The 27,975-nt window shown below is 42.3% G+C and overlaps 2 protein-coding genes across 2 annotated transcripts in view; one reads left to right on the plus strand and one right to left on the minus strand.

Moving 5' to 3' along the window:
• Window positions 1-2,055: 2,055 nt before the first annotated feature.
• On the minus strand, window positions 2,056-8,114 carry MPZ (myelin protein zero). Its single transcript, XM_044675840.1, is given in 6 exon segments — window positions 2,056-3,277; window positions 3,463-3,523; window positions 3,703-3,838; window positions 4,872-5,085; window positions 5,476-5,642; window positions 7,964-8,114. Coding segments are annotated over 6 exon segments (939 nt in total). The 5' UTR covers window positions 8,031-8,114; the 3' UTR covers window positions 2,056-2,983.
• Window positions 8,115-14,821: 6,707 nt separating this feature from the next.
• The window catches only part of SDHC (succinate dehydrogenase complex subunit C), a 38,819-nt gene continuing 25,665 nt past the window's right edge, over window positions 14,822-27,975 (plus strand). The window contains exon 1 of the mRNA XM_044671985.1: window positions 14,822-14,851. Within this exon, the coding sequence (XP_044527920.1) occupies window positions 14,832-14,851 (20 nt within the window). The 5' untranslated portion in view covers window positions 14,822-14,831. The remainder of the gene's footprint in view (window positions 14,852-27,975) is intronic.

Here is a 27,975-nt window from a genome sequence, read left to right on the forward strand (position 1 = left end):
ATGTTTTGCTTAGGTGTTATGAGTCAACACCTGAAGACCTCTTTATTTTATTTCCCTATCTTCTGTCCTAGTATTAATTCTAAGACTGAAGAGTGATGAGGGTTAGGTATTCGGGGTTAAGTGACTTGCCCAAGGCCACACAGCTAGGAAGTGTCTGAGGTCAGATTTGAACTCAGGTCCTCCTGACTCCAGGCTTGATGCTCTATCCTCTGTGCTACATAGCTGCCCTTCGGCCCCATTAATTATAATGACATTCCTTTACCCACCATTCTGACACTTATCAGCTGAAAGGATCTTGCAGGAAACCTAAACCAGGGATCATTATTTATTGAGTGATTATCTCTTGGATGCTCCTTTTAAATAGCTTTCTTTTATTTAGCTTTCCTTCATTCTTTTAACAAGTATTTATTAAACACCTACTTTGTGTGAAGCTCTGTGTTTTAAGATTTACAAAGCATTTTATTGCATTATCTCATTTTATCCTCACAAGAACCCTAATGAGACAGGTACTAATGATATTAGCCTCATTTCACAAATGAGGAAAGTGAGCATCATTGTGCCTTGTTCAAGGTCACATAGCTAATAAATGTCAGAGATGGGATTTAAACTTAGGAATTACTGATTCCAAGCCCAGCACAGGTCTAGACCAGTTGAATGTTTATCAAACATTTTCTTATATTATTCATATTAAATGTTTGTTAAACATTTAACACTAGGCTTAATTAAAAATTAGGAAGAAACAATTTTATTTCAACAGGGCAAGAGAATACTTAAAAATTAGTCTACGCAGAGCCTTGATACAAGTCCTTGTAATAGAAACTGACCTACAGGACATCATTTATTGGAGTTATAGAAACAATTTGAATTTTAATTACAACATGTTTGAAGCCACAAATCTAGATGTGCTGAAAGAGAATGAATTAAATCAGAAACTCTTGGGTTTTAATATCCATGGGGAGGAGAATGTTCTGAGATTCAGAATTCTTTCCATTTTCATGCTTTTGGTAATAAGGAGACTAAACACTTCCAGCTTCTTTGGAGTTGTTACATTATATTATTTTTCCCATCCTTAAAAGTACAGTGTGGAAATAAAATGATTTTAATTTTAAGATGAATTCAAAGGAATTTGTTTTAACAGAGTTTTGTGAGAATCTTCATGATAAATAAAAATACTTTGAAATGTTGCAAAGTCAGGGTTGGTACTCACTTCTCCAACTGATTTTAACAATGAGAAAGGTAATTGGGTTAGAAATTTCTCTACCTGTAGTCAGTGCTAGCTGGGGAAAGGAGGTGGGTTTGTTTGTTTTTTAAAAGATTACTTGGGGAAGTTAGGTAGGTGGCTCAGTGGATTGAGAACCAGGACTAAAGGCGGAGGTCCTGGCTTCAAATGTGGTTTCAGACATTTCTTAGTGGCTTCAGATATTTCCTAGTTGTGTGGCCCTGGGCAAGTCACTTAACCTCATTGCCTAGCCCTTACCTCTCTTCTGCCTTGGAACTAATACACAATATTAATTCTAAGATGGAAGGTAATAGTTTTAAAAAAGATTAATTATGGGTGGGAGTGGGCACTGATGACGTTTAAGAGTTTGCTGTTGTGTAAAATGGAATTATAAATTGTCTGGAATAAGAAGCCAATAATTTGATTCGCTCATATGGGACAGAAAGCCCACTCTTGTCTGATGCTAGCCACTGCACGCTGCCTAGTGCTTTGCATGTGTAGGATATACCCTGACTTTTTTTGGCCTTTTCATCATTAAACTGTTCCATATCAAAAATGACCTTAAAGAGACAGTATGCCTTACACTAGAGTCTTTACTGGCAGCTTGTTGTTGTATTGGTGTAATGGCTATGTGAATTATGAAGGGGATACCTGAAACCCAGTAAGGAACTTTAACAGGGTGAGGAGCTGTTGGGAGGTCAGGGCTTAGGGGCAGGAGAGAAGGTTTCCATGCTCCTCTATCTCTTGAGCTTGGGGGTAGGAGATGAGGGGACTGGGAGTAGAGAGGACCCCCCTGTTGCCAGTGGGGTAAGGGAATAAGAGGCAGACCCTACAACTTCTGGAAATGTCAGTGTTTATTAAACATTTAACACATTTGGGGAGTCTTAGGGGAAATATACAGAATGTAGAAAAACTCTAGGCATTCATTTCCCTGTGGCTGGGATTGCATCCTATCTCTCCGTTCTTTTCTCTTTCTATTTTTGCTTCTGGATTTAGTTTTTTAAAAGTCATTCCCCAAGGCCACGGCTTGGCTCCCACACCCTTCCTGCCCCCAGCCCCACTACCCCACTTCCCCTAGTGCCTTCTCCTTATAGAAGTCCAGCCCCAGATCCTTGCTCCAAGGAAAAGAGGAAGGGGCATCTACCCTGGGAACAGAGGACCCTGCTTGGGCCAGCCCATTGGCTGGCCCAGCTATCCCGGAGTGGTCCGAGGATAGAGTGGGGAGGGTACAACACTGAACATCAGAAGCCTCATGACGTCATTTGTTCTCAGTCATGGGGGAGGGGGGAAGATGGGGTACTACAAGAGATCAGAAGGGTAGGCTGGATACAGATAAAAAATTATTTAAAAAAAAAAACCCTAAATCAACCCCCTAGGAAAGCTTGATCTAGGGTGTTAGCTGGGATAGGAGATGGGGGACTAAAGAAGGAAACTGGGCGCTGTGTCTCAGAGAAGGGAGGAGAGGGGCAGGCTGAGCGGGAATGGGGGGCCCCTCTCTTCCCAGTGCCCGGAGGGTCAGCACCAAACACACAGCCACTATTAGGGTTGTAGGTAGCGGGATGGGTCAGGCACTGCTGGACTCCCTGAGAGCCAGAGGTGGAGGGGTGGGGTGAGGTACTTGGGGACTAAGGCTTGGAATGAAACTTACACCTTGGAGTGGGAGGAGGGGGTGGGGGAGGAAGAGACGGGGTGGAGCTAGGGGAGCACTGGGCAGAGGTGGGGGGAGCCGAGGCCCCCATGTTTTGGCAGGGCCTGAGGGGGTGGTCACTTGTCTGAGTCCAGGCCCATCATGGTCTTGAGGGCGTTCTTGAGGCTGGTTCTACTTGGGGACTTGACGGCAGGCCGGAGCTCAGCGCCCGGCTCATCCCCGCGGAGCTCCATCTCAATGACCACGACTTGGGAGCCTTTGGAGGGCTCTGCCCCAGGCCCCCGGCCCCCTGCCCGGCCGGCTAACCGCTATTTCTTGTCTTTGCGAGACTCCCCGAGCCCCTTGGACTTCTTTTCACTAGCCGCTTTGGTGCTCCGGCTGTGATCCAGCATGGCATACAGAACAGGCGTCTGTGGCGGGGTATATGGAACAGAAATCAATCCTCCCCACCCCCACTCCTGCCCCATTCCTTTCATTTGATCACGGGAGCTTCTCACACCTCCTCCCCGTCTTCTTTCTCTCCCCGGGGCCCCTTTGTCCATTTCCCCCTCCCTGATAGCCCCTCTTCCCCTGGATCATTGGAGGCCCCTCTGACCTGTCGGCCTCGTTTAGACGAATCCTTGCTAGATTTGTGCAGCTTTCCTTTCTCCATGGCACTGTAAGGAAAGCGGGAGGGCTGTGACTGCTGTAGGGCAGGTCCTCAACTTGAGCCTGGGGCCCGAGAGCTGCTGAGTTTTCCTTTCTCGGCTTCCTTTCAGCCTTCCCGGTGCCCCACGTCCCATCCCGCCACGGTGGCCTTCCCAGACTGACCTGCAGTCTTCCCACCCGTCCTTACCTGAGTCTTCTCTGCAGGGCAGCTTGCCTCCTGAGCCAACAGTATCGAATCAAATAGAAGAGAAGCAGCAGCAGCAGCACCAGCCCCAGGATACCCCCGATCACAGCACCCAGCACCACCCCGTACCTAGTGGGCACTGAGTACAGAGGGAAGTGAGGAGAAAGGTTGGGAGGGGCTGGAAGCTTCTGCCTGTTGCCCCTTACTTCCTGGGGCGGGGAGGGGGGGGGGAGTCCCCTCCGTAGGTAAACGAGAGAGATGCCACATTTCCCCTACTTTTGAGGTTGGGTCATGTTAAACTTTGTTTTTCAGTGTAAAAAGCCTCGGAGCCTTCCACTTGTGGTACAGACAAAGCAGGGCAGTTTCTATTGTGGCTTTGCACAACTATCAGGTGGGTTTTTTACATCCCAGTCAAAGGTGCTTTGGTTTTTTCTTTTCCTGGATCTCTGGGGTTCTTCTTCTCTCAGGCCTAGAGGAGGTTTCACTCATCTCCTCCCCCCTCCCTCCTGTCTTCTGGACCATCGTCCTAGTTGATTTCCCAGTTTCCAGTCTTTCTTCTCTCCACTTAGCTGCCAAAAATGCTTTTCTAGTTCACTTATCACTTACTCCCTTGTTCAGAAACCAACAATGGCTCCCTATTACCTACAGCACAAAATAAAAACTGCTCAGCCTGGCTGTTAAAGCTCTCCACAATCTGAGGGCTTTCTCAGAGAAACTATGCTCTAGCCAACCTGGACCACAAGGTGTTCCTGAATGTAATGCTTTTTTATCTTCTGCCTTCATCAATTGGGACAAAGCATCTGCCCTGCCTAGATACCCAGATGCCTCCTCGTGGATCCTGGCAGGCACTGCTTCCTCACACTACCTCTTATCTCCTAGGGTTCTTTCCAGGTTCAATCTAAGAGCCAACTCCTCTCTGAAGCCTTCTTTGACATCTTTCTCTTTCATTAGTATTCCTCTCACTTACTCACTTGTATTATGCTTATTTGTATATGTTATATGCCCCTAGTAGAACACAAGCTTCTTGAGGACAGGGATTGTGTTTTTGGCTTTTGCTGTTTTATCTCCACTATTTGACTTGTATAAAGTAGTTTAACAAAAGTTCATTTGTTTAATTGAACCCCATCCTTCTCTCTGTTTTTCCTTTCCCTCCCCATCCTCACCCCACATACCTTTGTCAAAGACGTAAAGTGTGACCTGTGAGGTCTTGCCAACAATGTCAGGTGGGTTTTTTACATCACAGGTAAAAGTGCCATTGTCACTGTAGTCTAGATTGTGAATGACAATAGAGCCATCCTTCCACCGAGGGTCCCCAACCCACTGGATCCTCTCCTTGAAGGCACCCACTTCATCGATGTAGGGCTGGCCTTTGGCATAGTGGAAAATCTATGATATGGAATTCAGATAGAAGTGGGTCTAAGGTTCTGATGCCTGAGAGGGCAAATGGGGGTGGGCAGGGTACTGTCATGATTGTTTCTTCTCACCAATGACAGTGCTAGGACAGAGTAGAATGGAAGGAGAGTGGGAATAGAGAATGATGCCAGGAATGTGGGCACTTGGCCACAATGGCATCCAGGGGATGGACTGTCATCTGCCACCAATTCATATAATATCTCTATTCCACTAAAATTAGGGGAAGGGCCCTTACCTACTTTAACCTTAACCCAAATTCCTCTTTACTCTTGGATTCCCTCTCCTCTGAGCACTTTAACTATCCTATAAGCCCCCCCCCCCATTATTCCATTTTTAACTGCTGGGTTGTACATAAATCCTCACCGAGATGGCATCCCGGCCTCCCTCAGGTTGATAGCGCCAGGTGAAGGAGATGTCATCTGAGATCCACTCGCTGGACCAGAAGGAACAGTGCAGCGTCACCTTGGAGCCTACTTCACCATGGACTTCCCTGTCCGTGTAAACCACAATAGCCTGGACCGGAGACAACACTGAAAACACATGAACCCCACCCAGGTCAGAGCTGGCAGGAAATTATACCAAGTATAAGGTCAAGACATGAGATAATTAATGTGAGACATGGGAAATCAATGACCTAGAGGCCACGTAAGGATGGAAAGAGTCAGGCCTGACGAAATGGGAATGGTGGAAATAGAAATTATCTGTTCCTAAAGTCTTAAATTTCAGATCTCAACTGGATAGATCTACGTCAGCTATGCATCTGTCTAACCTTTTCTTTATATACTGTGGATATATACGAGTGAATCATCTTAAAGCCTTTCACAAGAGGTAAAGGGTGAATTATGACTGCTCTTCCTTCTTTCTGTATGGAGTTATTTGTGCCTCTTCCCCTCTTCATTCCATTTTTATTGAGCCTTATTAAACAAGAGAAAAAAGCTAAAGAAATGATCACAACATGGGAACTTATTCTTTATGAAAGTCAGAACCATGTTCCTTAGACATGGGTTTTGTAGACATCTACCTTAGTGCTTTGCACTGAATGGAGGGAATAGTAGGAGTACTCCCCCCACCATCTTTTCTAGTAGGACAGTATTTTTGGTCTTGGATCTTGGGGGAGGGGAGTGATATCCTAGGGTTGGGGACCTTGAATCAAGATCCAATTCCCTCCAAAGAATTAGCTTTAGAGATGCTGGTTAGCCAGGGTCCCAGGATGGGAAGACCAAGAGGAACCAACCTTGCCAGTCTTGGAGCCTTGAGTGAAAAAGATGAAATGGGACCATCCAGTTCTCTTAGCCCACCACCCAGCTGAGCAGAACTTTTAGCCCAAGGGAAGTTTAATCAGGATAAAGCTACAGACATGGCCTCTGCTCAACATAGAACCCTCCTGAGAAACCAGCACCTTCTTTTCTGTCTGTCTTGGTAGGTACTGAAGCAGAAAACCAAATCTAGGTGTTCTGACTTGTAGTCTCTTTTAGGTACTATGCTTTTGCTTTCCAAGTCCCTTAAATCCCACTCTGACCCTGTGCCCCATGCAGGGCTGGCACAAGGGAAGTGCTGACAGGAACACTGTGTGTGGGCAGCACCCTAGGGGGTGATGGTGGCTGAAGGCCCCTTTGTTCCCGGTGCTGACTGATGGCTGGGGTGGAGGTGGAGTGAGGGATTAACCAAGCAGACAGTGCTCTATTGTCTGGCCACAATGGGGGCGCTTGGCTTGCTCTGTTTCCCCTCCCACCCCCATACCTAAGTCCTCCAGTCTTTGGCAGAATTTCCCACAACTGGGAAGTTCTTCCTCAAGTCTAACTTCCATCTCACCTTCACCAGGGTGACCCTTGTCCCTCTGCTTTGCTGCCCAGTAAGCAGAGTAGGTGCTGCACTCTGTTGCTCAACAAGAGGGTTGTTGTGAGCAAAGACCTTGGTATATCTCGGAGCTCCACATAAACAAGTTGTTCTGGTCATTATCTCCTCAGTATCCCCATCTCTGCTACTCTCCACTCCACCCTCAGCTTTTTCTCCACCATGTCTCAGGATGTCAGGCTTAGTATAGCTCACCCAGGGCAGCTTGAGTTCGAGACTTCAGGTTCCTCAGAAGATCTGAGGTTCTGACTTGTCCCTCCCCTTTATTTATTTCTCTCCATTTCCCAACCCCCTCCTCCAGGCTCTAGGTCTCCAAGAATCCTGCAGATAGTCCTTCCCTTCCTTACCCACCCACTGCATGATATGCCAAGTTTGGGAGAGGAAGAGAAGGATGTCAGAATGCACAGAAAGGAAGACAGCTATATAAGAACAGTCTAGCACCCATATCCCTCCCACCTAGCCCTCCCAACACACTCAGGCAAAGATAGGAGTTGTTCCTCCCAAGAACCTTGACAATCAGTTCTAAGATCCCTCCCCCAGATCGTCCCTGACCTTTTCTCAAGAGGCCAGCTAAAACAGGGTATTTGTCAGCATGCTGAACAGGGTCTGGAACTCAGGTATCCTGATCTTGCTCCCTCCCGCACCCTTCCTGACATCTGGCTTGGCAGGCTCCCAGCTAGAGCCTGAGAACAGCATCTTTTTCCATCTGGGTTTCGGCACAGCCCAGTGAGCTCTCTACAAACATCCATATACACCTACTCTCTCCCTCTAGAGCATGTCTGTCCCTCCCCACTCCACCCTTCTCCTTATACCATGTTCTTCTTCTCCTGCTCTTGGACATAGGGGTGGTGTGAGGAACAGGGAAACAAGGGTACCAGGATATCAGGGAGGGAGGGTGGGAGATAACTGAGGGTCCCCATATGAGAGTGTGTTTGAATGGGCCTTTGAATGTGTGTATGTGGGTGGGGGGGAATGGGGTGGTAGCATCTCCACTTACCCAGAAAGGAGAAGAGCAGCAGAGTCAGGACAGGAATGGGGATGGCTGGGGAATCCCCAGGAGCCATGGCTGGGCCTGGGGTTGGGGTTGGGGCCAGGACGCCTGAGGGCCTGGGAAAGTCCTGGGAAGAACAAGAAACTGAGCAGGGTCTCCTGGAACCCGCTTAAAATCCCCTGGGGATCCAGCCTGGGTGGGGGGGCTGGTCTGAGTCAGTGACCAATTGCAGTATGGCATGTGCAATTGGAGGGTGGTGGGGAGGGAAAAGAGGAGGGGGGGCAGAGCTTTGGGTGGAGAAGGAGCATTGTGTGTCCTGGGTTGGGAGGGAGGGTGCATACTTCCCTACACAGACTGCTTTGTGTGAAATGGCCTCCCCTCTCCCTATCTGGAATGTTAAGGGGGTGGTGGTGGTGGTGAAGTAGAAGCAACAGTAAGGGACAAGGATAGAGACCTACAACTCTCAGATGAGGAGGGACAATAAAACCCAGGTCCCAGGAGCCTTTTGGAGGAGCTCCTCTCTGTTGTCCTCAACTTCCATCTAGTTTCCTACTACCTGGGGTATATGTGTGTGTGTGTGCGCGCGCGCGCGCGCGCGCGCGCGTGCGTGCGTGTGTGTGTGTGTGTGTGTGTGTGTGTGTGTGTGTGTGTGTTTGTTTGTTTGTTTGTCGGAAGGGTTAGGGTGGGGACATTCTTATGTAAAGATCTCTTAAGAAGATGTCCTTGTCAACTTCTTGGGGATTTTTGCATCCATACAGAGCACTGGTGATGGCTAGCTCTTTTAAGGGTTACTTTATTCTGTCCCCCTAGCTCCAAGTTGATTTTTTAACATTATATTGATGATATACTGCCTCTTTCCTTCATTTAAATTCTTGTTGGCCATGACCTTGGGGGTACTGACTTCTTAAGTCTCTTTTTTTTTTTTTTTCATCCCTTTTCCAGCTAAGGCAGGGCTTCTATAGTGCCAGACTAGGAGCTATCCTATTCCCTTCCCACCTTTCCTATTTCTCTTTCTTCCCCTTATCACATCCTTGTCCTCCTTCCAGGGTTGGGAGTGGATGCAGTGACAGATGGGCATGCTAAGATATAAAAGTGTGAAAACTTTCCCAGACAGGGTAACGACTCCAGACAAAAGAGAAACACAGTCAGGGAAGAGTCGGGGATGCCTACAGAATCTTAGGAGTCCTGATTGGGGTAGAGGTTGAGGCAAGAAACACCTGAGGGCTTTGAAGAAATTTGAGGGGAAAAGACTCAGAATGAAGGCTCTTGGAACCCTCTCATTCCCATTCATAGTGACTATGCTAACCCATCCTAATTCAGGTTGCTGCTGTAGATGGAATTCCCCTCTCCTTGCTTTGGGAAGTCTTTTCATTAAGCTAGCTTATGACTGCTTCAACTCTTCCTGTAAACTCTGGTCTGTGACTGTGACCTAATCCATGATGTATGCAAGGATATATTTGTTATCTAGGATTTTTGCAACTATAAGTGTCATTTTTTTCAAATATAAACAAGATAATACAATTAACTCTTAGAAGACATAGCTATCTTATGTAGCTATATGTATGTGTGTACATGTCTATCTCTCACTCTCTCCCTTCCCACCTGCCTACCTATCTATCCATCCATCCACCTACCTACCTATCTCTTTCTCCCTCCCTCTCTCTGTCTCTGTCTTTCTCTCTCTCTCTCTTTCTCCATCCATCCACCTACCTACCTATCTATCTCTTCCTCCCTCTTTATCTATCTATCCCCACACTCACACATCCCTGTAGCTCAGGTATAACACAGACCCCAACTATCTCTAGGCTCTCTCTGTCCCTTGGACAGGGCTAGTCAAATTACCCTACTTGTAGAGACTCTGCTTTGAGGCTACTATTCAAATTCTCAGAATGTTAAGGGTAACTCTCATAGGTAACTATTCCCACTAACACTTTAGCTCATGAGCTTCCATTGGTGTCTTTCTCATTCAACAAATTAAACATGAAATTCAAGTGATTTTTTAAATTATATTTTTAGGATTTGTTGTTTAGTTGTTTCAGTAATGTCCAACTCTCATGACCCCATTCAGGGTTTTCTTGGCAAAGATGCCAGAGAGGTTTGTCATTTCCTTCTTCAGCTCATTTTATAAATGAGGAAACAGAGGCAAACAGGGTTAAGTGACTTGCCCAGGGTCACACAGTAGTATAAAAAAAAATCAGATTTGATTTCAGGAAGATGAGTTTTCCTGACTCCAGGCCTGGTACTCTATCTACTTTTTCACCTATTTTTACTCCCTATTTTCCTCAGGTTGGAAGACACACTGATGAGTGTGATCCCAGTGCTTTAGTATAAAAGCTTTGGCCTGCTCTATTTCCAGTCTGGACAATTTTGACCTTCCTTAGGCATTCTGGTACTCCCCACCCCATTTCCAGGGGCTCACTGTATTGGTGACAGACTTAGTGAGGACATCTGATCAACTTCAGTGCTAATGAGTTCAGACTCCCACAGTAGCTGAGATTATAGGTATGCATTATTTCATCTGGCTACTTGTAGTATTTTCATAACATTCTACTCCTTAATGTCAATCACACTCTCCCACTCATGCACACAGTGTTCATGGGGAGAGTTAACACACATGCAAGTCCTGCAGTCGTATTACCTACAAATAGCCAGGATAATGCACAACTTTGAACTATGGACTTCAGCATCCTGTTTTTATCAAAGCAGATGAGACAATGTTCCTTCATAAAGCACTTAGCACAGCGCTTGGCAGGTAGTAGGCATCTGATAATGCTTATTTCTTTACCTTCTCTTGTTTCTCCTATCTCAGGGGGATAATACAAAGTTCAATAAAAGTTCTTTGATGAACATAGATTCTGTGATAATAGATGCTTCTTTTGGTAAGTAGAGCTGATCTACATTGTGCTTAAGCAACCCTTCCCTGGGCATGATATTTTAGATTAGTCAGTCCAATGGGCTGCTTCTCTGATGATCTGTTTCCAAGCTTCCCTCTATTTAGCCTCTTCACAGCAGAAAATCAGAATAGAGAATAGTGTGTATTCTCTTATCCCCCCGGGGGTTGGTCCTAGATAGTAATCAGAGAATCTGTCACTTTCAGCTTCAGACTTGGCTGATATCTTTAGCTGAAGTTTCTCCCTCTCCTCCTTCTCCTCTTCCTCTTTCTCCTCCCCTTTTTCTTCTCTTCCTCTTCCTCCTTTTTATTTTTCTTCTCAGCAGAAAATCAATAGAAGATAGAATATATTCTCTTACTCCTTATTCTCATCAGCAAACCATAAATGCAAGCACAAGTCATTCTCTCTATTCCTTCTTATTCTTCTCAGCAGCTGGTGGGCAGTAGAGAGTACTCCAGCAGCCCATTGGTCGTAATACACTGCCTGACAACAAGTGACAGAGCAGAACATCTCTTTTTTCACACTGTTCTGAAATCTGTTCTTTTACCTCTCACCACTTCTCTTTTCCCAAATCTTTTTTCCCACTTTTTTTGGATTAACGACTGGTTCTCTTGGAAGGATCCCACTTAGAAACTAAATTCTCATCTTCTATCAAAGATCAGGTAGATTACATTTGCCTCAGAATCCCAGAACAGTTCTGGTATGCGTATTTCCCTAGTTATTACCCTAAAAGTTCTCCATTTCTTCATGTACAAATCTCTAAAGCAGACTGTGTTCTCTCTGTTGGCTTCGGTGTTCTACAGCTTGTCGTATGCAAGTAAGAACTGCTGTCTCAGAACTCTGTCTCAGACTTAATCAGTAACTGGCTTTCTTAGAGCCCGAGATGGACCTGTGCCCCACACAAAGGTTCCCCATGACATGTGCATTTATATACATACATTTAGATATACCAATGATGTGTCATGCATAGAGAACTGGCCTCGAAAGTAGAACGACTTGAGTTCAAGTCTCATCTCTGAAACAGCCTGCCTAGGAGACCCTGAGCAAGTCTGATAAGCTCTCAATGCTCCAAGGAACTCTCTAAAAGAAGATGTTGACCTGTACTGGTAGAGGGTGGGCAAAATGGCTGAAGGTGAAGATGAAGGCAAGATGCATGGTCTCGAGGAATACGGAAATTAGTGTCTTGCATCTTCCCGGGCATGTTCTCTAGTTACATTTGTCCCTATTGAATTTATCTTATTATATCTGGCCCAATGCTCTAGCTTGATGGGATCTTTTTGTGTGTGTGTGAATACTGATTGTTATCCAGTATGTTAGCTATCTTCCTAGCTTTTCCTCATCTACAAATGACTGCAGATGGGAATTAATTAGAGGTGAGTAGGATACTTGCCTCTACCATGATGTTCTTGTATGGAAGAACATGCTATAGAAGTGATGTGCTATAAAAATAATAATAATAAATATGATGAAAAAAATCCATAAAACACTATGTGCAAAGTTCTATGCTAAGCGTGGGAAATACACAAAAGTTTGTAAAATAATATATGTATATACATATGCACGCACACATGTATACACTGAAAGATAGCTATCATACATATATACAATATATACACATATTATATATATATAATATGCATATACATATAATCTCATTTGACCCTCACAGTTCTGTGAAATTATTATTATTATCCTTATCTTAAGAATAGGGATAAGGTTTTCATTGGTGAAAAGAACTTCTGGTAAGGAAAATTTCATCTCTCAAAGCAAGCTGGCACTTTCTCAGCAATTTATAATCTTAGACCATTTCCTAGAACACTGGGAAGTTAAATGATTTGCTGGGATCATCTAGCCAGTTAGTATATGTCAGAAGGAGGACTTGAATCTAGGTGGATACAAGGCTAGAACTATAGCTACCACACCAAGATGCTTCTTATATTACCATTTTAAAGAGAAGAAATTGAGGCTAAAAAAAGGTAAGTGACTTTCCCAGAGTTATTGGAATTTAGCATTTGAGTCAATTTGAGATCTTCCTGTTCCTAAGCTCAACACTCTTTCCACAAATACTGTGTGTGAGATGTTAGGTTAAGTTTTAACATAGGGTTTAGTCCCTATATCTACATACAGAAAGATCTAGGTTTGTTACTCCTCAGATGATATAGATGTAGATACCATCTTTGACTCCTCACTATCTCTGATGCCCCCACATCCAATCTGCTGGCCAGGCCTGTCAATTTTACCTTTTCAGGATCTTTCCAATATTTCTCCTTTTCTACTCTGACATGGCTATCACACTGGTGTAGGCCCTCAATGCCTGAACAATTGCAATAGCCTACTGGTGGATCTGCTTGCCTCAAGTCTCTCTCCCTCCACTCTATTTTCCATTCAATAACCAAAATGATTTTCCTAAATCATAAATCTGACCAGATCACCCTCCCCTTTACTAAATTCTAGTGGCCCCCTATCACGTCCAGGCTCAAATACAAAATCTTTGGTATGGCATTCAAAGCCCTTCATAACTTAGCCTCTCTCCTTCTGTCCCTTTTTGGGTATTCTTACACCCTATATATATTCTCCAGGCAAGTAACGTTGGCTTTCTCATTGTTCCTGGAATAAGACCCTCCATCTCCTGCCTCTGGGCATTTTTACTGCCTATTCCCCTTTACTAATTAAACTAAAAAAAAAAAAATTGTTCAGTTGTGTCTGACTCTTTGTGACCCCATTTGGGGTTTTCTTGGCAGAGATACTAGAATGGTTTGTCATTTCCTTCTCCAGCTCATCTTATAGATGGAGAAACTAAGGCCAAAAAGGGTTAAGTGACTTGCCCAGGGTCACACAGGTAGGCAATGCCTGAGGCCAGAAAGGAGTTCAAGATGAGTCTTCCTGACTTCAGGCCCCTAGTTCTATCCACTGGGCCACCTAGCTGCCCTGTATGAGAAATAGTTGTGCAGGTAGAGGAAGAGGGTCTGAGTGAAGTGAGTTCATACAGTGCTATGTAGAAATTAGGAGTTTTTTACTGTTGATACATGAGTGTGACAGAAAGAATGGAATAGTCTGGAATAGGGAAGAGGAAAAGAAAAGAAACCTGAAGGCATTTTCCTATAAAACCTGTACAAAAGAGGTGGCATTATGGTATTGTGTACAAAGTATTGAGGGGCAGCTAGGTGGCTCAGTGGATAGAGAGCCAGGCCTGGAAATGGGAGGTCCTGGGTTCAAATCTGACCGCAGATACTTCCCAGCTGTGTGACCCTGGGTAAATCAATCTCCATTGCCAAGCCTTTAAAGATCTTCTGCCTTGAAATCAGTAATCAGTATAGATTCTAAGACAGAAGGTTAAGGGATTTAAAAAGTATTAAGATTGCAGTCCAAGGATCTCCCTAGGTTTGAATCTGGGTTCTATCATCTGCTATCTGTATGACCTTAAGTAAGTCATCTAACCAGCACTTTAAAAATGTCATTTCAGTCATTTCATTTGATCCTCAAGAGAAGTTGGGGATGGAGAGGAGATGCTGCTATTATCCCCATTTTATAGATAAGAAGTGAGGCAGACTGGTTCCCTGACTTTCTAATATCTGAGACAGAATTGGAACTCAGCTGTTCGTGACTCCTGGTCCAACTCTATATCCATTGGGCCACCGAACTTCTCTGCGGGCCTCAGTTTCCTCATTTATAAAAGAAACAGGTTGGACCACCCTGCCTTTAAGATCTCAAAATTCTTAAGGCTAGTCACACAGTGCAAAACTCGAGAAGAAAGAAAAGTCCATAGCCGCTTGTTGATGAGGTAGCAGCGCCAACTAGACCTCCGGACCATTTCTAGGGCCAGGGGGAGGGCCAAGTGAGCGACCCTAGATGACAACCGAAGGAGAAAGCTGCAGAGGTCACAAGAACCCTTGGAGGTCAACCGGATCTTCACGTGACCGGGCAACGGGCGCGTGAGCGCTCCACCGCGTCTGCGTCACTTCCGCCCGGCTGGGATCCTCAAGATGGCTGCCTTGTTGTTGAGGTGACTTTAGCCTGGGGACTGGGAGCGGCGATTCCCGTGGGGGGCGGGGGTTGGGGGGAAAATCATCGAGACCGAGCCGAGCGCTGCGTCATTGTGGGAGTGGGCTGGGGAGGGATGCGGGACTGTTGAGGGCATGATCTTTTCCACGGCTGTGTCTTTAGAGAGAGGTGAAAGGGGCCCAGGCTGCAAGCCGACCCTCCGCTTTCCGCGAGAGCGCGCGGCCGCGGGGTTCAAAGGTCACGCCTCTCAAGCTGTCACCCCTGCTACCCACCAGAAATTAAACTAAATTTTTTTGCCCCGAGTTCTTCCATACTCCCTTTACTAATTAACCCTTTAAAAAAAAGTAATTTGTTGTTGAGGCGTGAACCTATTTGGGGTTTTCTTGGCAGAAATCCTGGAGTCGTTTGCCATTTCTTTCTCCAGGTCATATTACAGAAAAACAGGGTTAAGTGATTTACCCGGAGTCTGTGCTAAGAAATGTCTGAGGTCGGATTTGAACTCGGGTCTTCCTTACTTCAGGCCCATTGCTCTATATCCACTGGTCCATTTAGTTGCTCCTTATTTTCTAATAATAACCGTGCATCCTGACCATATACAGGGCAGCAACTCTGGGGGGGGGGGAGGGGCGAGGGGCTATCGATGTTTGTGCCCTCGAGGTAGGCATTTAACAAATGTTGAATTCCTTGGTAGGAGGGAACGAAATACACAAAAACTGGTTAAAATTCTGGTAAACTTCTATGAGACATTTGAAGAAAGGCGGTGCCAGTCAGGGTTGAAGGTCATGCTCTTGGAAATTGGGAGTAGATTTTTAAGCAGATGGAAAAAGAAGTCCATGGAGGAGGGACAGGAAAGAACACAATCTGAATAAAAAACATTCATTTACTTTAGTAAACAAATACTAAATGTTGGTGAGTTTAATTTTAGACACACTTTGAGAATATCTGAATATCTAGGTGGCAGTAATTCAACTGAGAATGGAATTTTCTGGAAAATTGAGGGTGGGTTTTATAGTCATTTGCATAGAAGTAATCATTCAAGTAATGGGTGCGGATAACATTGCCAAGTTTTGGAAAAATAGGACTTTGTGATGTCAAAGTATTGTTGAATCTTCGGATTTTCCCCAGACACTTTGAATATTCTCTTCCCCCCAGTAGTTCACTCAGTGTGAAAACGATCAAGAGAGTCTGATTTTTCTAAAGGAAGAAAAAATTATTCCCCCACCCCCTTTTTTTTCTTCTAGAAAATAGCAAGGTCCGGGTCTGCCAAAACCCCCTAGTTTTTGTCCAATGGGTGTTTTAGTGCTTGATTTGAGCTGTTATCTAGTTTGCCACAATATTACTATGGAGTTAGTACTTACTCACATTTGGTGAAATAAACATGTGGTCAGAAGGTTTATATTATATATAAGCCTTGGACTCCAGGGCTTCTAGAGCTGGTCACATTGCTTCTAGGCAATTCAGTTTGGGGATTTCAGCGGTAGTATTTAGAAGTCTGAAACTTACTAGCAGGAGATGTCTTCTGGCCACATGTAGTCTGGCCACCAAATAGAATTAATTCAGTGTTGAGCTATATTTTAGTTCATTAGACAATAAGCTTCATGATGGCAGACATTGTTTAAGTCTTGTATAGTACTTTTTATGTTACCTAGGGCAGAAAGGAGCCAACACAGAAGGAAAGGAAATACTTAAAGATTGCAATCTGAAGGCACAGAGTAATGGCTCAGTTAAAGAGGAAAAGAAAGAATTGTCAAAAAAGTTCAGATGGGATGCACTGATATTCGCTTGAGTTTACTAAAGAAATTGATTTTTGAAAGTTAAAAGATAGAAGTAATGGAAGGTAATAGAAGAAGAATTCAAAAGGACAAAGGTGCCAAAGCTCTTTGTGAGCAGAGCTAACTAAAAAAACAACAAAAAGGATGGGTGTTTTTCTTTTAGTTATATTGGGGAAAAGAGGCTCAGAGAAAGGATAGAACTGCTCTCTGTGGTATATAGGACAATGATAATAGATGGCTGAGAAAAGGCAGAGCAGTTGAACTCTTAATTTTGCTTCTGTTTTCTGTGCCAAGGTGAATGCTTATTTGACTGGAGAGGGCAGCAAAAATGGTCAGTTGACTGTTGAAACCCAAGATAAGTAAGGAAGATAGTGAACACCTTAGCTGTCCTAGTTGAATTACCATATGTAGATGATTAGATGAAATGTGATTGCTGAGCCATTGTCAGTAATCTTTAAGTGGTTTGTGGTTGTTAGGAGAGGTACTGAAGAATTGGAGAAGGAAAATCATCCTAGTTTTCAAAACAGGTCAGAGAAAGGACTGTACACCGTATAGTATGGTGAGCTTAATTTCATTTCCTAGCAAAATTTTAGAATGTATTGTTACAGGGCTGGTTAGTGAAAGGAGAGGGTCATCACAAAGAATCTACCGGGTTTCTTAACAGATCCAGTCAATTAAGAGATAATTAGTAATTTTGGAGAAAGTTGTTTAAGTTAAATTATAAGGTGAGAGATCAGGTTGCAGAGAGTGAGAAGAGAGGAAGTGAAAGCCATTGAATGTGGATGACTTTTTTGAGTAATTTGTCTGAAATGATAGCTTGAGGGGTTGGTACAGTAGTGGAGAATTGGGTTTATTTTTTAAAGGATGAAGGAAACATAGGTATATTTGAAAGCAATAGGGAAATTAAAAAAAAAAAACAGGTCATGCCAGTAAAAACTTGTTAAAAAAAAAAAAAGAACAGGTCATGCAATACTAACCTCATTTCTTTTTTTTAATAGGGTTACTAGTAAGCAGATCTGGGGATTGGCATAGATCTAGTTTACCTAGATTTTAGTAAAGCTTTTGACAAAGTCATATTTTTCTTGAGGAAAAGATGAGAGACATGGTTAGACATATTTGAAACTGATTAAAAGGTTATGCCTAAAGAGTCATCATTGGTTTAGTACTGTTTTTATTTTTAAATTCTTAAATATAATAGAAAACAAGCATTTAACCCTTACCTTCTGTCTTAGAATTAGTACTGTGTATTGGTTCTGAATTAAGTATCTAAGAGATACTTGGTGGCGTAAGGGGGAAAGTGGTAATAGGGAGTTTAATACGTTAATGAATGTTTGTTTAGGACCAGTATCAGAAGTATCTTGGGTTTGGGAAAGCCAACAAGATAAAGCTATTAAACAGGGTTTATTTAAGGTAAGGGAAGGAAGGGAAGAGAATTGGGATGATCTAGCTAAAGAATATAAATAAACCTCCCCACCAAATCTAGTTGTTATCTTCTGAAAGTTGGTATCTGCAGTATCAATTACCTCTCTACCTAAAAATCCCAGTTCCTACAATAAATACACTTCACTAACCAAATTCCCTCCTTAGATGGTGAATAGAGGTGGTAAGGTTGAAAGATAAGCAGAAACAGGACTCAAGGGCAAAAGTTCTCACTGACAGATGACTTTAGGTGTCTCAAGCAACTCTGTTGGAATATCTTATCGGTCAGCAGCAACAGGATAAACACAGGAACAAGTAGTTGGATCAGAAGGATAGCCATAGGAGAGGGAGAATTGCCAAACTCATAAGGTTCACCCAAGGCGATAAGACAAACTCAACCTCCAGCTTCAACTGTCTCCTAGAAGAAGCTCTATCACTTCCCTAGAATTCTGGAACCTTCCTGGCTCTGCCTTTTCAGCAGCTCCTGCTCCTGCTCTTTCCTTATTTCCTTTTAACAGTTCCAAGGCAGAAGAGTGATAAGGGCTAGGTTAGTAGTGATGGTGAACCTTTTAGAGATGGAATGCCAGGCCTCATCCCCATCTCACCTCCAGACCTTGTGCCTAGCCCTGCCCCACCCCCCCTTATCCCACACAGGGGAGGGAGAAAGCTCTCCCATTGGGCTACTGGGCAGAAGGGTGAGTGAAGTGAGGAATGCCTTTAGCAACTGTAGAGAGGAAGAGGGGAGTGGCCCAAGCACTCTGCTCCCCTCCAACTCTGCCACCTGTGAGCCTGCCACCTCATCCCTATGCCATTGGGCTGTTGGGCAGAGGGGCAGGGCATGAGAAAAAATGTTATCAGGTACAGTGGGGAGGGGGAGGGGAGCAGTCCCTCCTGGGTCCCTCTGCCTTTCTAGTAATGACCTGGGGGGTGGGAGGGTGGGCACATACCCACAAGAGAGTGAACCATCTTTGGCACCTGTGCCATATAGGTTCTCTCTCACTGGGCTGGGTAGTGGCAGTTAAATGATTTGCCTGGGGGGGTCACATAGCTAGGAAGTGTCTGAGGCCTGATTTCAACTTAGGGCCTCCCATCTCTAGGCCTGGTTCTCAATCCACTGAGCTACCTAGCTGTACCCTCAGAGTACATTTTTAAAAGAGGATTTTGAGGGCAGCTGGGTGGCTCAGTGGATTGAGAGCCAGGCCTAAAGATGGGAGGTCCTGAGTTTAAATCAGGCCTCAAGGCACTTCCTAGCTCTGTGACCCCGGGCAAGTCACTTGACCCCCATTGCCTAACCCTTACCACTCTTCTGCCTTGAAACCAATACATAGTATTGATTCCAAGATGGAAGGTAAGGGTTTAAAAAAATAAAAATAAATAAGAAAGGACTTCATATGAAACAGTAAATCTTTTTTACATATAGCTTTCTTTTCCATTTAATTACATAATTAGCATGTAATGTTCCAAGGTACCCTGTTATGATTTTTCTAGTCTTTCTTTTGTTCTCTTCAAGTTTAAAATGTTTAAGTGACCTTCTTTTCTTCTTTTTTTGTCCTGGCAGTCCTACAATTAGGTCTTTCGACTATCTTACTTGCCCTACCTGTGAAATTTAAAGAAACAAAACAAAATGAAAACAAAATCACTGTAACAAATATGCATAGGCAAGAAAACAGAATTTCCCCATTAACTATGTCCAAAAATATGTCTCACTCTTCACTTTTGAGTCCATCACTATTCTGTCAGGAAATTGGATGCATGCTTGTCCATTTGTCCTCTGGAATCATGGCTTGTCATTTCATTGATCAGAGTTCTTAGTTCTTTCAGAATTTTTTAAAAAATAAATTTATTCTTTTGGTTCAACTCACTTTACTTTGTGTCTGATCATATCTTCTCAGGTTTCTCTTAAATCATTCCTTTCATCATTTCTTATAGTATAATTATATTAAAATACTTTATTTTCTATATTTACTTTAGGCATTCTAATATTCTAATAGATGAATATGCCCTTAGTTTCTTTGCTATAACAAGAGCTGTTATATTTTTGTACATATTGTCCTTTTTCTCTTTCTTTGCTCACTCTGGAGCATAGATCTAGTAGTACTCCCAGGGCAAGGCTTAGGTATAGGTTAGTGAGTTTTTAGGTGAAGTTCCAAATTGCTTGCAGAATGTCTGATCCACTTGATAACTCTACCTACAGTGTTTTAGTGGTAATTGCCAGTTTCTTTTTCTTGTTTTGTCACTTTGCCAGTTTGATGAATATTAAATAGAACCCCAAAATTATTTTTATTTGCATTTTTAAACAGCAATTTGGAACATTTTATTAAGTGCTGATGTTGATAGCTTAGGTTCTTTTTTTAAAAACTCTCTTTGAGGGGGAGGGCAGTTGGGTAGCTCAGTGGATTGAGAGCGGGTCCTAGAGACGGGAAGTCCTAGGTTCAAATTTGGCCTCAGACACTTCTCAGCTGTGTGACCCTGAGCAAATCACTTGACCCCCATTGCCCACCCTTACCACTCTTCCACCAAGGAGCCAATACACAGAAGTCAAGGGTTTAAAAAAAAAAATCTCTCTTTGACCATTTATCAATTGGGGAATGGCTCTTGTCCTAATATATTTGAATAAATTCCTTGTACATCATGGCCATGAGATAAGTATTCAATGTTAATTTAAGGTTGCTTGTGGAATGCCCTAGGGATCAGTGAATTTGCTCTGTGTTGTTTAACATCTTTGTTAATGACTTAGATTAAGGCTGTGGGTGTTTATCAGATCTACTGAAACACACAAATCTGAGAGAGAGAGGCTACATTGGATGACAAAAGCTAATGGAACCTCCGAAACCATCTAGTCTAACCTCTGTCTCAATAAGGATGGCATTATGTTGTTTTGTTTTTTAAATTTGCATTCCTTATACTTTCCTGAGGGAGGGATGGAAGCATTAGGAAAGGGGGAGGTGAAACCAGAGAAGGCTGCAAAAGTAGGGAAGTTTCAGGAACTTCAGATGAATTGGTCTTCAGACCTCTGAAGAGGCACTGTCATCTCTTGTCTACTGGAGAGGCTGCCTTTGGGCTTGACACACTCAACCTTGCCCTCAAGGAGTTTACATTCTAATAGGGAAAGGGCAAATAAAAGGAAGCTAAAAAGTTGGTGGGGCATGCAAAAGTATGGATTTCTGGGACTTAGTAGAGAAAGTTCAGAGAGGAGCCATCTAATCAGAAGGAGAGGCCACAGGGTTGGCCAGTACTTCCAGTGTGGGAATTCTAGTTTTTCAATCCTTTGATTTTGATGCATATATATATATATATAAATTTATTTATTTCCCCTATCTCACAGAGTTATTGTTCTTGTCTTGTTTAGAAATTTGTTTCTTGTTTAGAAATTTGTTACTTGGGAAAGATTTGTGTTCCAAGTTATTTATTTTCTTCCCAGAGCTTTTATTTCATTTTTAGGCCCATGTGGACCTTTGAAGTTCAGAACTATAGATTGTAAAGGCTATCTCTTTTGCCTTTGAACAGATTATTTGGGGAACTTTGGGGACCCAGAGCTCCTAGATTCATCTCAGGTTGTGCTATTCTGGTCAATGCTATGCCTCAGAGCTTTCAGGATTCCCAGGCTGGGGTATTTTGACTATCTTGGGTCTTAGAGGAGGTCTTCACTCTCGCTGCCTCTGAAGGCAGAATCTTGAAGGCTACATGAATCTCTGCCCCATCTCTGATTGAGTGGGAAACAGTTCACTGGTACTGGTTTTGCTGGTGTCCCCCTTATTGGCATTAGGCTTTCAGCTAGCTTTTTGTATAGTGTGGTGGAAATTACTGTAGCTACAGAAAGTATTGTAGAAATTAGTGTAGTTTTTGGATTTCTTGATCATTTTTCAGGTTTTTGGTGGTATAATTTTGTGGGAGTCTGACCCACCTCCTTTTCAGGTACCTGTTGGCTGCAAGTCCATTTTTGTGTGTATATGTCTGTTACCTGGTATGTTAACTATTTCATCTTCATAAGGAAAGGGACAGAGACTTTTGGAATGTGTGATTTCTTGGGTGGAGGGAACTCTGAGAAGAAAAATTCTGTCACTAATACTAATATCACTCAGTAGGCTTTCTCTTCAATTGTTAGTCTTAGAGTATTGCCTAGAGCAGAGATGTAAAACCCAAAGTTAACATATTAAAATGTCATTGGGAAACATTAATTTTACGTTCTGTCTTAGAATCCAAATGGGTTCTAAAGGAGAAGAGTGGTAGGGACTAGGCAATTGAGATTAACCAACTTGCTAGGAAGTATGTGAGGCCAGATCTGAAAGCAGGACCTCCCATCTCCAGGTCTGACTCTCTATCCACCGAGCCACACAGCTGCCCTTATTTTATGGTTTTCTAAATCCATATACCTCACCTGGAATTCATTTCTATTTGAGTTTGACACCACTGGCTTATAGCCCTGATAGAAGTGACTTCTGAAACTAGTTCTCTATTCACTGTGCTATGCTACTTCTTCTTTACTTAATATCATCTATAACTATGAAAAGCATGTAATTTGTACTTTCATTCAAGTCATTAGTAAAAGTATTAAACATCAGGATGAAGGAAGGACTGCTGGGACACTCTGCGCCAGACCTCATTCTAGGTTGATATGATTTGTGGATGCCCACTTTTGGGCTTCAGTACCTCAGCCAGTTCTGAATCCATCTTCTTCTATTTCTATGGTTCATATATTTTGTCAAAGACTGCACAAGTATACTATGTGTCCCTAGAGTTCCTCTGATTGACCAGTCTTTTTACCTTATCGATTAAAAAAAAAGGTTAGTTTGATATGACTGGTTCTTTAAAAAGCTGTGAGCTTTTTTTTTTTTTTTAACCCTCACCTTCTGAATCAGAATTGATACCAAGTATCAGTTCTAAGGCAGAAAAGTGGTAAGGCCTATGCAATTGGGATTAGGTGACTTGTCCAGGGTCATACAGCTAAGGAGTATTTCAAGCCAAATTTGAATCTAGAACTCACTGAGCCACCTAGCTATCTCTATGACAGCTCTTACTCTCCAATTTCCTGAATGACTGCTCACAATCATTTCTTTTATAATATGCTTTAGATTAGAAATTTTCCAGCTTCTTGACCTATTGTCTGCTGATTCTACCTTCTTCCATTTTTAAACATTTGGAATCTTGGCCTTCCTTTGAGCTTGATGGCACCCCTCCCATTCAGCATGAGCTGTCAGAGGCCACAGACAATGACTCAGCAATCCCATCTGCTAGTTCTCTGAGCATCCTGGGATATATTTTGGGCCTTGTTGACTTGTGGCCAATTGGGTGCTCTCTTATCATTTCCTTATTTATTTCTGGTTTCAGCTGCTGGTTAACCACTTTTGTCCTCTCGCAATCACAGACAGGATTGTTCTTCTAGGTAGACTGGAAATAGGTAAAGAAGGCAGAATAAATAACCCAAGTCATACTTACTTGTATTATATTGTCCCTCCATTCTCTCTTCTGGGATCTTTTTACCTTTAGTGTTTGTTTGTTGTTGTTTTTTTTTTAAATCCCAGACCAGAAGACAACTTTTTGTTGTTCTCAGTTCATACTGGGATTTAGTGTTCTTGACACTATTCTTGTAGGATTGTTCATCCTCCATTATAAGTCCTTGCTTCCATCACCAATAAATGTCTTATTTTAAAAGTTTCTTTGGTTAATAAGTTCAGTTTATAAATGTTACTCTATCTGGAAGGCATTATGTATATATTTAAATTTCCCCTTGAAGAATTGTACCAGTAGCCTGCTAGTTGGCCTCTGCCTCAAGTCTCACCAGTTCACTCTCCACTTACTTGTCAAATTGCTTTTCATAAAGCTCAGGTCTGACCATGTAGCTTCCCTGTTCAGTAATCTCCAGTGGTTCCATATTAGCTTCATGATCAAATATAAACTCTTATGTTTGCCTTTTAAAGCCCTACATGACCTGGTGCCTTCTTTCATTTCCAGTCTTCTTTTACCCTACTTCCTTCCAGATAGTCTTTCATCCAGTGACACTGACTTTGTTGTTCCTTGAACAAGACACTTATCTCCTGACTCGAATTTTCCCTGCAGGTTCTCTGGGCCTGGAATTCTCTTCCTCCTTACTGACACATTCTAACTGCCTTCAAGTCTCAGATAAAATCTTACCTTCTACAAACAGCCTTTCCCAGTTTCCCTGACTGCTAGGGACTTCCCCTGAAATATCTCTAATTTACCCTTTGTATATTTCGTTTGTACACAGCTGCTTGCTTGTTTTCTTCCCCTTTAGAATGTGAGCTCCTTGGGACAGGGATGGTTTTTGTCTTTCTTTGTATCTTCAGTGCTTAATTCAGGGCCTGGCTCAGAGTAGATGTTTAATAAATCATACCCAGTACTGGTCTGGTGATGATTCCCTTTTGCCTTTTCATATCTTTACTTTTTTGGAATCACTTCCTCCAGAGTTTTAATGAACAATGTGATTCTCTTTGATAACATGTTGGGTAGAGAAGCATTTTCATTTTTTCAACCTTCTTTTTGAGATGTGTAGTGTAAGAAATAAAATGGGTATAAAAGGATAGATTTAAAAATATCATGGTTTTAAGGGATTTATTGAAAGCCATTTAGAAAAATGAAGCCACGTGCCTGTTGAGTTATTTTAAAGGGACCTGCCATTTACCTGCTCCTCCCATCCTGGCTCCTGCTCCCCAGCCCAGAAAAGAGGAAGTACCAATCCCATCTTCAGTCTTTATATTTTTCTCTACGTTATTACTCTTCCTGCCTATGTGATTACAAGCAAGGAATCATGGATCAGGGACCTCAAAATTAGTTCAAGGACCCCCAAATTTCCAATATCAAAATAATTGTTAATTGGTACTTTGTAGGTTATTGCAAAATTCCCCTTGACTTCCTTACTTTAATGATGCTAGATCCTCAGATTTCTCATGTTTTTGTGATGAGCAATGGGGCAAATTGCTTGGTGGCCATGTAAATTCCTGTATTTGACTATCTTAGTTATTCCTGTTCTTTCATGAATTTAGCTACCTTTGCTTAACAGATAAAAATAAGTTTCCTGCCAAGGGATAATGCTAACAGAAGCCGCCTTAAACAGTTTTCTGTTTGAGAGTCTCAGAGAATCTAATTATGAGAAAGGTTATCTACTTAAATATAATTGCCTATATTTTCTCTCCTCCTCATGCTAATAAATCTTAGATATAGGTAGCTTTGTGCTTTCTTGACCACAGGGTTCTTATTTTGGTGCTTACTATTGTCCAGAACTGATTTTCTTCTTATAGAAACATTTTTTCTTTTCTTTTCATTTCTTTTTTTTTTAAACTCTTACCTTCTGTCTTGGAGTCAATACTGTGTATTGGTTCTAAGGCAGAAGAGTGGTAAGGACTAGGCAATGGGGGTCAAGTGACTTGCCCAGGGTCACACAGCTGGGAAGTGTCTGAGGCCAGATTTGAACCTATGACCTCCTGTCTGTAGGCCTGACTCTCAATCCACTGAGCTACCCAGCTGCCCCTTATAGAAACATTTTTGATGAATAGTTATAAGACCTATAATTGCCTCAAGTCCTACCCTGCTGTAAGTCCATTCTTCATGCTGCTACCTAAGTAATTTTCCTTATACATAGATCTAACCATTGTGACTGCCTTACTCAACTAATTCAGATGGCTTTCTGTTGCCTCTAGGATAAAACATAAAAGTCCTTTGTGTAGCTTTTAAAGCTCTAAACAACCTGGCCCTAGCCTACTTTTCTAAGCTCATTGGAGATTATTCCCTCTACTACATTCAGTGATGGAGCTAAATTGTCTTTGTATTGTTTTCTGATGATGCTCCTGTTTCCTGACTCCATGCCTTTACATCTGCTCTCCATGCCTGTAATTTATTCCCTCTTTAGCACCCTCTCATAGAGCCCTTCTCTTCCCATAGGATACAGTTCAGGCACCACCTTCTAGTTGAAGTCTTTGTTGATCCTTCCCCCCTTCAAACTGCTAGTGCCCTTACTCCCCAAATGTCCTGTATTTAATGATATTTTGTGTATGTACATATTTATTAACTTTCCATGAGTAGATGTACTTGTATTTCCCTTTAGAATATAAGCTCCTGGGAAGTAAGGGTTGTTTCATTCTTTGTTTTTGTATCTCCAATGCCTAGCACATAGTAAGACTCTTAATAAATATTTGTGGATTGATTGATTGAGTAGTCAATATTTAAAGGATAAATTTGCTCAACCAGTGAGTAATCCTTCTAATCATACTGTCATGGAGCCCAGAGTTATTCATTTCGAACAAAAGATATCATGAGAAAAGTATGGACAGAGACTTGGACTTGAATTTCATGTGAAAATTAGTGGTTTGTGTGGCTTGTGTGACCAGTTGTTTCTGTAAGGTCCTTGTGGAAAGTTAACATTGCCATTTGTTTGGTGAAAACAATAGCACTAGACAGAGACAGCCATAGATTCCAACCCACATCTGCAAACTCTCACTGAGTGACTGAATGACCAGGCCCAGCTTGGTGTGAGGAATGCATGCCCTGCAACTTCAGAGTTACAATTACTTCAATTGATTTAAAAAGTTTGTTCCCACTTCTTTTTTTCCTGGGAGTCTTTGGTGCATAATGTCATTGTTCACCTCTTGCCCTTATATTGGAGCAAAGGAAGACCTGGAGAAAGAGAAGTGCTGGTTGAATCTTATTTTTCAAATTCTGTTGTTCCAAGAGAGTTCGGGAAATATTGGTATTTTAGATTTTTATGGTGAGGGAAAAATAGAGCAGTGTCAGCTTTATTGGGTAGTCTGAGAATCCTGTACTTTCTTCCAATTATTCATGTTTAGGGCTTGGACTTTGTATCTTTCCTCCTTATAGTACTTTTCAAAGATGGCCTCTATTAGGGGCAGCTAGGTAGCACAATAAGATAGAGCACTAGACCTGAAGTTGGGAGGACTTCGATTCAAATTTGACCTCAGACACTTTCTACCTGTCACTTCTTCCCATCAGAAACCCTTCTTTGTCTCTAAAAATTATAATTCATCAAAACAAATCAATCAATATGTTGGCCACATCTGTTAAAGAATAACTGACCCATTCCACACCTCTAATCTACCAACTCTGCCTCCAGGGTGAGGGTATATTTCACCATTGGTTTTCTGAATCCATGACTGATCACTGTATTCATTGATCAGTGCTGATTTCCTTTATTTTATTTTGGTCATCATGTAGAATGTTTTTCTGGTTCTCTGTGTTTTCTTCTGTATCACTTCATTTAAGTCTTTATAGTATAACTCTTCCATTGCATTGCAGTTTGTTTAGTTTTAGCCACTTTTCCAGTTGATGGACACCCACTTTATTTCTTTGCTACCATAAAAAGTGCTGCTATAAATAATTTTTTGTACTGCTGTTCCAGAAGTAACTCCAATACTAATCTGTAAATCTCAGAAATGATGAGTGTTCAAATAGAAAATTCATATTCCCTTATGCAAACATTTTTCTGTATGAGTAGAAGAAATCTTTTACACACTTTTTCTCTTCCCCATCCCAATATTTTCCCCAATATTCTTCTTATATAAATCAGTCAATAACCATTTATTATATCAAAGGAGATTTGACATTCCGAGAGCTTTGTCTGGAAACATGTGCTTCATTCTTCCTCATAAGCTTTTTAAAAAAATTACCCTATTCAAAATTTAAAGTGCCTTAACATTCAAGGCTCTCTATTGTTTCCACACATACTCTCTCTCTTTCTCTGTCTTTCCCTCTCTTTCTCCCACCCACCCAACCTTTTATCATATAGATTTTTTTTATTGTTAACATATATATGTTGTATTCCTCCCACTCTCCCAAATCTTCACCTTGCAAATACTGCATTATGAGTGTCCCAAGAATTGAGATTGTGTTCTTACCATTAGAAGAACTGAATTTTGAATGGCTCAAAGGAACAAGTTGACAGTGCATTTTTTTTTTTCATCCACAA

Source organism: Gracilinanus agilis, chromosome 4, assembly GCF_016433145.1.
Source record: "Gracilinanus agilis isolate LMUSP501 chromosome 4, AgileGrace, whole genome shotgun sequence".
Classification (NCBI taxonomy): Eukaryota; Metazoa; Chordata; class Mammalia; order Didelphimorphia; family Didelphidae; genus Gracilinanus; species Gracilinanus agilis.